Source organism: Cryptomeria japonica, chromosome 3 (assembly GCF_030272615.1).
Source record: "Cryptomeria japonica chromosome 3, Sugi_1.0, whole genome shotgun sequence".
Classification (NCBI taxonomy): Eukaryota; Viridiplantae; Streptophyta; class Pinopsida; order Cupressales; family Cupressaceae; genus Cryptomeria; species Cryptomeria japonica.
This window is the reverse complement of record NC_081407.1, coordinates 381,669,647-381,679,943: the sequence shown is the minus strand read 5'-3', so window position 1 is coordinate 381,679,943 and position 10,297 is coordinate 381,669,647. Positions and strand designations below refer to the sequence as shown.

At 34.1% G+C, this 10,297-nt stretch overlaps 1 protein-coding gene across 1 annotated transcript; it reads right to left on the bottom strand.

Moving 5' to 3' along the window:
• Positions 1-301: 301 nt before the first annotated feature.
• Positions 302-7,944, bottom strand: LOC131044707 (eukaryotic translation initiation factor 5A). The gene is made up of 5 exons (XM_057978096.2): positions 7,654-7,944; positions 1,198-1,320; positions 1,026-1,082; positions 842-916; positions 302-754 (listed from the first exon to the last, which is right to left on the bottom strand). Exons 1-5 carry the CDS (start codon positions 7,774-7,776, stop codon positions 653-655), a joined length of 480 nt encoding a protein of 159 aa, XP_057834079.1. The 5' UTR covers positions 7,777-7,944; the 3' UTR covers positions 302-652.
• Positions 7,945-10,297: the final 2,353 nt, after the last annotated feature.

Sequence of the window (10,297 nt, the reverse complement as noted above, 5' to 3'; positions counted from 1 at the left end):
AAAACAAATTATCAAAAGAAAGGATGCATTTCATACCCCCTTCACTCAAAGCATTCAACGTGCATTAAACAAACAAATACCTCCCAATACACAGAAATGACACTTCTCCGTGCTACATGCTTAACTGCTAATAAACCTATTTGCGTGTATCATCTAAATAAACATAAACATATAAAAATAACACGTGGTACCTCCCAATCTTTCTTGCCATGTATATTGCAGATTATAACATACATATACACATTCAAATAAAAAACATAACAAGATATGCGGTCATATAGTCACATAGACAGAAAGGTGATTGATTTAAATAATCATTTGAATATCTAAAAATTGAATCTCATATCCCCAACAAAATCTCACGCATTCCAAAAGCAAGTCACGAAATAAAATGTGCATGATACTTATAAAGTCTCGCACCTTTTTAACATAAAAGGTGAAAAATCCTGGATTCAGTCAACAAACTTGTAACCCTGACATAAAGGCTATAGAAGCCTAGTATAGTATTATCTTTGTATATCTCAAATGCTTCAATAATACATTTGCACAAGGCTATGTTGTTATGCATTTCCAAACTGAAAGCTAGTGAGGCTAATAACAGGAATCGAAGGACATCATTGTCTCCTCCAAATTTCATGGTTAAAATTTTGCTTCATTTTGGACCAATATCTTTCAGAGCACAGATCTGCTCCTCTCCCATTGCAGACATCACAGTCACAACAAGGTCTTTCCCCTCTCCAAAACCATCTTTGATCTGCCATATAGAGAAGAAAATCAAGGTAAAGATATTGTACTGAATAATATAATCTGAAGCCATCAAACAATATAACTATAATAATACCTGGGTAAGCAGTTGATCATCAGTGGGGAGCCTGAGATCATCCTTAGTGTTTCCATTATCAGTCAGCAGGCTCACCTGTGATTAATTTATTAAAGATCTTCCTTGTAAATGACCTAAACAAGTTGCTTCCAAAAAGATTGCTCCAAAAAGACATTTACAAAAGCTCAAAAGGAGGAAAACTTACAAATCCATCCTCTGAAATATCAATCAACTGATAATCAGTGCGATTAACATGAGGAACCTGCAAAATTAAAAGAAAATAATGTCAATCCTTATTCACATATATATCATACTGCAAAAGTGCAAAGAGATGTTCAAATAGAAACCCACAAGATAAAATAAGAGACCACACTTACATCACAATTGTGGGAAGATGGAACAATATCTTCGAGCTTTTTACCATTGAAGATATCAATTCCAACAAAGTGACACTTTGCATGCCCGTGTTTGCCTGTCTTTGAGGTAGATACCTCAACTACCTACAAAATTATGAAAAAATTAACTTAGATAATATTGAAACTATAGCTCACCCATTGACTAACAGTTAAACACAGTACACATGATCCCTTTATCTTTCCTCAACAAAGAGGATCATAATGATTTAACGAACATTCCAAAAATAGATACACGAGCACAGTATAGGTGTGAATAGTAAATATATTATACAACTGCTATTCGAATCCAAACAGATTTCAAATTTATGAGGAAAAATGCAAATTTTATTAAACACGTTGATTGCTAGCATTCAGCCACAATAAGTTGACCCACTGCAATATTGTCAGAAGGAATTCACAAATAAATAGTTCGTCTATCAACAGGTATATAATGTACACAAATTAGGAATTTAAGATAAGATTATTTGCTTGTGACCTACAAAAATGATAACTTTTTGCTATATTGCACTCTCAGGAAGTGAATATCAGTTATTAAGTAAATACTGTTCTTCTCATTCAAGGGACATCCTGACATTTCTTAGATCCCCAGATGTCCCGAAACAGCAGCCACACCCATGAGGTGTATAACTACTCTATCAACAGCTATATAATGTACATAAAATAGGAATTTAAGATTAAAAAGGTCAAAAGAAATCAAAAAACGGTTACCATCTCAACTACAAATAAAAAGAGAAATAGCATATAATGTACATAAAATAGGAATTTAAGATTAAAAAGGTCAAAAGAAATCAAAAAACGGTTACATCTCAACTACAAATAAATAGAGAAATAGCAATCAAAAATTCAATTATTTGATAATGAACTTTTTGCCATATTGCTGAACTTTTTGCCATATTGCACTCAGTTAAGTAAATACTGTTTTTTTAATGCAAGGGACATCCTGACATTTCTTGGATGCCCATATGTCCCCAAACAGCAGCCGAACCCACAAAAGGTGTAACAATAATTACGGCAATTGTGTATCTTTATTTCCTTTTGACAGAGAAAGTATTTCATCAACAGCTCTAAACTAACGACCATCAAAGGATGTAATCAGGAAGCAAGAGAGAATTTATGCAAAGTTGCATACATATGAAGGCAGGTGTGAATGGTCAAATGCTAAATATATTAACAAATGCTATTAAATCCAAAAATACCAACATTCATACACAGTATTTGCTTACTTACATTCAACCACAATAGTACAATATTGTCAGAAGGGATTCATAAGTAAAAATAGTATCAACGAGTGGCATATAAGGTACATAAATAAACTCTCAGGAACTAATCTCATGATCATATTAGGAATGTAGAATGAAACTTACTAAAAAGAGATCTGAAAACAAGTACCTTCTCAAATCACAGCCCATAAACATGTATACACATGAAACAGCAATCAGAAACATGATTGTTTGATTGTGAACTACCACAACAATAACCTTAAACCATATTAAACTCAAACAGAGAACATCAGTAATGTAAAACCTAACACTAGGCAATGAAAATTTGTGAAAAAAAACCGATTATTCTACTGCAAGTGATATCTTGGAGTTTCATAAATCACAGGGCACCTGGGCACTACCTGGCAAGATTAGACATCCTCAAATGTCTCCACACTGCACCCAAACCCACAAGATGCAATAACAACTGTGTAACTCATTCCTTTTGACAAAAATTTTATCAACTGCCATGAAACATGACATACAAAAATCTATCCTAATGACCATCGTAGGGTGTAATCATCGAGCACAAGAGCCTTTTAAATTTATACTAACTTGCAGAAAGGTTCCAAAGAGATTTTAGGCAGACATTCTTCTTAGAAAACCTAGGGAACCAGAAACCACAGATAAACAAGATCTCATACCCCAATGATATTGTCCTTTAAGGACCCCAGAGGACATTGAATACCAAGCTGACAATTTAAGTACTGGAAGTCCAATCCTTGTCTTACATAATAAACATTTTTTCAAACAAAAGCTGTTATTATGACTTCCACAAAAATTGCACCAAAAACCTTAATCATTTCTATTTTCAAGCCTGGAAAACAAAATAGCATATAGCTAATTACTGCACCATTGTTTAGCAGAATCATTTGGTCTGATCAATGACAAAAAACATTCAGTGGATTGATTGCCTTGTCACGCATTTGCTAAAAAGAGTAGCAACATTAAAAGACAATCAATACCATTCCCAAAGATGGTCCTTGGAATCACTTGTAGGAAATTGGTATCCCTCTTGAACTCTATAGTGCTGTAATTAGACTATATGCAAAACTCCCAAGATGTAATGTAAAAACAAACAATCAATTAATATCAATTGCTAATTAGAGCTAAGCAACAAAATTAAGGAGAATTTAATGGATGAAAAGGGCATGGTTAGGTTCAGTGTCTTCATACTTAAAGATGCTAATGATATTGTTCTCCTTGTAAGATTCTTAACGACTTCTAAAGCATCTCAAAGTTCCCCGAGAATATCGTCAAGACTCAAAATTATGAAGTTGCTGCTAATGCTGACAAAATTAAAGCAACTATAATTAAATGCAAGCTAATTGCTGCCCTCAACTTTTGTATGATAACAATACCCTAAACATGGTTAGAGCTAAGCAACAAAATTGAGTATTTGGAGGATGAAAGGGACATAGGTATTAACATGGTTAGGTTCAGCGTCTTCCTACTTAAAGATGTTAATGATGTTGTTCACCTTGCAAAACTCTAAACAAGTTCCTAAAGAGTTTTGACTTTTGTCTATACTCAAAATTATGAAGTTGTTAATGCTGACAAAATAAAAGAAAAAATTATTAAATGCAAGTATATAACAACAATACCCTAAACAAGCAACATTCACGTGAATACTTCGCAATTGACTTCTATTGTCATTTAAACCAGACCCAAAGCATTGGAAAGAAAATTATTGCAGGTTGTAAAAGCATTCTTTTATTTTGAAAATATATGTCAAAATATTAAAGCTTTGATTTAAAAATTTCTTTCAAAACTTTACAGTTGTTTGATACTGATGTGGTGTATGAATTAGTGGCACCTTCCATCAAAACTGAACAAAAGCATAACTGCTCTAAAACCTACAATTTTAAAATTAAATGTAATTTACGACCAGATATGAGAATAGCAACAGACTCCTGATACAGCATAAGACAACATTCTTGACAAACTGAAGGACCTGAGAGAGACAAGAAGACAATAACAACACCACGACCAATGGTATGTTGCACTCATGACAAAACAATGTATCTTTTGAATAATACGATCAGTACCCTAAACATCATATCATATCAGAACAAGGAATAAACCAGCTATTACATTGGTGGTATAATTTCAGGAGTATGAAATGGGAGACTTTGAAACACATAAGAATTACTATAATTATGTGAAAGTTGAAACAATATCCTGTGACAGCTGACATCACTTAAGTACTTCATCTAAACAAGAGTTAGCTGCTTTGCACAACCACAACTCTTCCAATTACATTTAAAGAAAGCTAAAACGCTACAGAATTCAGTTGCTCACAGTAATCCATTAGACTATAACTCTTGTCTCAACAAAAATAACTCAGTCGATCTAATCCACTCAGACAGACAAGAACACAAACTAAAGAATATCAAAGAAATTAACCAAAACAAAAACAAACAAAAAAAGCACAAGTACCATTCTCAACCTTCTTTATAAAGAGCAATCCACCATAGCAGATAAAAACATCATTTTCTAAAAATTATACAAGCCAAAATAGTCGTTACAAAAATAACAAGGCAAAGCAAATGGGCATTCCTTCCATCTCAACAGATCAACCAGGAGCCACTATAATCAAATGGTTTATTGCAATAAACAAATAGGCACAAAAATTGTATCAAGAAAAACATTTGGTAAAAAATAAAAAATAAATATATGCAAACATCATACAATCAAAACCTACCAATTAGAAAAAGCAGATACCCAAAAATAATAATCACAAGTACAACTTCCCAAACTAAGAGATACATCATTTTATAAAAATCATACAAGCCAAATCATAGTTGTTACAAAAATAACAAGGCAAAGCAAATGGGCATTACTTCCATCTCAACAGATCAACCAGGAGGCCACTATAATCAAATGGTTTACTGCAATAAACAAAAAAAACATTTGGTAAAAACTAAAAAATAAACATGTGCAAACATCATACAATCAAAACCTACCAATTAGAAAAAGCAGATAATCACAAGTACAACTTCCCAAAATAAAAGATCTCCACCAGATACGAAATGCTAATCTTTTTATAACAGCAGATAAACCTGATCGGTTAATAATTTTCTGTGCAAAAGCAAAAATACTTTCTTAATAAAATAAGGTGAGCGAGGATTGATAACATCCCAGCAGATTAGCTCGAGGTCACTATAATCTTGTTTACATATTAAAAACCTCCGCAGCAGTGCATAAGGTTTAGAAACAGAGAATATTTATGAATTAGTCAAAATACTTGCACACAAAAGAACCAGAAGATACAGTTCATTTTTTAGAATATAACTGAGACCTTTTTTCTAGAAGCAAGATGATAGAACCAAACAAATAAAGGAAAATCTCTACCTGAATCAGAAAAGCCAATCTTTCATAATAGGCTGCAAAACATATATTAATAATTTAGCATGCAAGTACATAAATATTATCTTGCATCAACTTGACAAGGAAATGTAGTGGGGCATCACTGCTGTTCCAAAAGGCTAACTGGAAAGTATATTGCAATCAAATGATTTAGAAACTGAATATCTCAGCAGCAGTCTCCAGACCACAAGGGTTAGAACAAACCGAAATAGCTAGCAGAATAAGAACTATGTAACTCACTTAACAAAACAAGTGGGAGAATTTTAGAATGAAAATCATCAGACAAAGGAATTATAGGAGAACAAAAGTACATTAAATGAAAGAAAACATGTAAAACAGTCAACTGGAAGCTTACCAAAAAGAAATTCCCACATGCACACGTGCACAAAATTGTTAAACAGATAGTCTAGACAAAATTAACAGTAGTACTTGTTAACAGTTTAACTTAAGAAAGATTGTTTGTACAGGAGATCATCAGCTCCAAAACAAAATGTATACTAAGTGTCGATTTTTTTAAAACTTAATAAACAAAAAGAAAAAACAAACAGGAGGACAAATGTTTCAACAATATACCAGAGAAGATCTTTATAATAAAATTGCCTCATTTACCAAACCCTGAAAACAACAAGCAGTGCAAAATGAGGAAAGTTGCGAACAAAATTCCTAATAACTTAACACGCAGAAAGTTAGGCAGGATAGCATTAGAGATGAAAATTGGAGTTGAGAGAAAAAAAAATCAGGGTTTTCACGGGTGAATACGCAACTTCAAAACCATACAGACATGTAACGCGTTAGAAATGAGTAAAACATCACATCAAATTTTGGTTGGAATGTCTCTCAACAAAAATGAGCCGTGCAAATCCCAGGTAAAATTGGTATACATTAGTATGAAACCTAAAGCAAAAACAAAAGAAATTTAAACAAGAAGCATAAGCAAATTTTAAAAAGATGTTGATCTCAATTTGCTTGATAAAAAGCAATCCATCACATTAGATAAAGACAACATTTTGCAATGTTCTGATAAGCACAAGCAAGTAAGCACTTACTCCAGAACAACGCAATCAGCTGGAATCCATTATTAGCTACTAATGCAAAACAAATAATCAAAAAGTAAACAAATTATTTAGATGATAATTTATTAACTTGAATCAACACCACAATCCGCGTGATTAAAGCACTTTATACGACTCACGATAAGACACAAGCACAGATTTCTAACAAGCTGGATCCATAATAAAAATGTTATTATAAAGAGGGAGAAAACAAACAGTTGCTTTCGAGCAAACCATATAACCCTTATTCAAATAAAAAACTAACTAAAATTACCCAAGAGATAAAAGCAAGGAGCGAGGTATTTCTATACCAGTGCCTGTTGTTTAAGACTACATTAGACAAGAAAACATCGTTCAAAATTTAGGGTAAAGTACCACATCTAACCAGCAGTGTAAGATGTATCCCGATCAACAAGATCAGATGAAAGCCCGTTCCATTCAACAGAAAAATCATCCCGTAATCATCGCATCCAAAGTTAAGATTGTCCAGAAAGAGTAACATATTGAACAAATTATTTATTAAAAAGCCAATATAGCAACTTTCTGATGTGGAGACTGATTGATAGGTCCAGATTGCTTCCAAGCTTCCAAATAAGAGCTTTAACCAATCGATGCAAAACACGAATTAAACAGAATGGGCAAAGAGGGTTTCTCTAAAAAAGAAGAAAAAAACCAAACCCACATGCAAAATTAAACAAATAAAACCCCGACACCGAGTACGAAAGAATGAAACCGACCTTGCAAGCCCTGGCTTTTATGACGATGTAGCCATTTTTGCGAATGGTACCCGCCTGCTGAGGGTACGTCTTTGAGGCTCCTGCATCGGCCTTCGATTCGAAGTGGTGCTCTGAATCAGACATGTTCGCCTGCCCTCACGCACAATCGAGATCGAATTTGAGCCTCTTTTCTCTTAGGCTCCCCCCCGTCTTTACCGATCGATCGCTTCCCTTCCTCGCACAGAATTTTGATGGGGAACTCTCTCTGCAAATTCGAGCGCACGGATTGAAAGAAAATGCACCAAAGTGGCGTGGATTTTAGATGAAAATTTGCTTGGGTTCTAGGGTTTTCTCTAACCCCTAGTTAGAACTCGGGTCCCATGTTGACCGTGGTTTGTCTAGCATGGCGGTGGTGGGGTTGTGGATTAGATGACGTGGCGAATAACGAATTTTATAAAGCGGCTCCTTTATTGCTGGGATGTGTAATAAGGAACAACCGCCTCTAGTTGGCTCATATAACTTGTTTTGGCTCAATATTTGGCCGACACGTGTAAGAATCAATGGCGTATCTGATTCGGATGAAAATAATTGTACTGCATCTTAGTTAATTAAATAGATGCAATTTTAAAAGCATAATAAATCTAGGTTACTTAAATTAAAAACATAACTCTAGGTTAAGTAATTAATGGGTGTGTTACCTAGTTTAATTTAGGGAAAATAAATAAGATGATTAGGGTGTTTGATTTTAAAATTGATCGTAAAGATAGCATTGTTTAGAAATGAATGTTCTAGTTTAGAATTTTTTATTGTTATTTTTATTTATAGTATTGGGGGTGGATTTTAAGCAATGTGAATTTAATCGAAGGGAGTGGTGTGGAGGGGGTTTAAGTTCTATTTTTAAGGAAGAGGTAGTCTCATGGAGAAATTATTTTTCTATCTTTTCTCAAAAAATAGGAACCCCTATTTTTTAGGCATGTAATTTTAAGTAGGTGAAAATGGATCTAACCCCACCAGCCTAGGAATATTTTATACCACTTGTCAATCATCTAAATTTTAGAGGGAAAACTAAATTTATTTACAACAGCCTTGCTTAAATTTAAGAGTTTAAACTTAAGATCAAAGCTAATATCCTTAAATTTAGAAGCTTAAATTTTTAAGCTGGTGCAATACAAAATTCATGAGACCACCAACTTTAAAATCTTCCTAGAAAATCTCAACAACTCCAGCTCTATTTTTAAGGAAACCCCCCTCCATGGGACCTAGCCTAATACATGAGATTGAATTGTGTTGCATATAAACAATCTAATAGAGTATGCACTAGTATATATGTTTTTCTTCTTGTTCTTGTTAGTTGAATGTGTCAAGGTGATGTCTTGACACGCCACTAGGGAAACTACAAAATTGCAAGGTTCATGTTCTCTTATGTCAAACTCCTAGACCAATCACTTTATGAGTATGAGTAAATATTTGAACACTGGTTGAATGTGTCAAGGTGATGTCTTAACACGCCACTAGGGAATCTACAAGATTGCAAGGTTCATGTTCTCCTATGTCAGACTCCTAGACCAATCACTTTATGAGAATGAGCAAAGATTTGAACACAACATTCACCAACATGGAGATGGTCTATACACAATTGTGATTCTTTGTCCCTTATAGAATTGAAGTGTGCTCTAGAAATTTTGTTTATTCTTGAAATCTAGCATATTTCTCCTCTTTGAAATAACATGCACATTGAATGTATATAAATACCACGACATAACATGTCACACAAATGTGGACTAAGTCAACTCATAATAGCTAATTGAAATGGGTGAGAAATTTAAACTTTTGGTTCATTCATGTGTGTCTTGGATTAAACTAGGTCAATCCCAAGTGGTGTGAAAATGAACCTTACAACCAAGACTTTCAAGGCATGGAACAAATTTACAAAAGTAGGTGAAAATGGGGTCGGATAGATAGCAAATAAATTATGAATGTATGGGGATAAGTGTCAAAGGGACTAAAATGGGTATGGATAAGGATTAGGCCATGAGTCAAACCTAGCCCAAGGGTGTGCCACTTGTTGATATGGTATTGCATTAAAAGTGCATTCTACCGAGGTGGGCACAAAACTAGATGAAAATGTCATGGGTGTGCAAATTTCACCATCGCATTCAGCCCCTAGTTTAACATATGTGTGAATCTATCACAAATATGCATTTCAAAGTATATGGACATTCTAAGTCAACATGAAAAGTAAATACGCATACACTAATAAAAAAGAATTGATAGACATTCTTGAATTCTTTTTATATAATCTTTGGTATGTCTACTATAGTGAAACTTGCAAAAAGTATGATGTGTTGGTCCAAATCTAACTAGCATGAATGTGTATGAAATAGATCCAAGCTAGCAAATGTGTTGCATTCATGTCATTGGTGATGTTATAGACCACCCCTGCTCACATGGCGAAAGACAATGAAGTGGAGGAGCATCCAAAGGACTATCGTTTTCACAAAGAAGGAGATTCCTATGAGTGTCAATGGTATCAGTGTTCCCACCAACTTGCTCGCTTACTTCACACATGAGCTCTTGATGGCCACTATGTTGAGGCGTGGAGTTGGAGTTTGGATGTGTGAATGTTGACTAGTGAACCTCTAAAGAGGTGTAATTATATCAATAT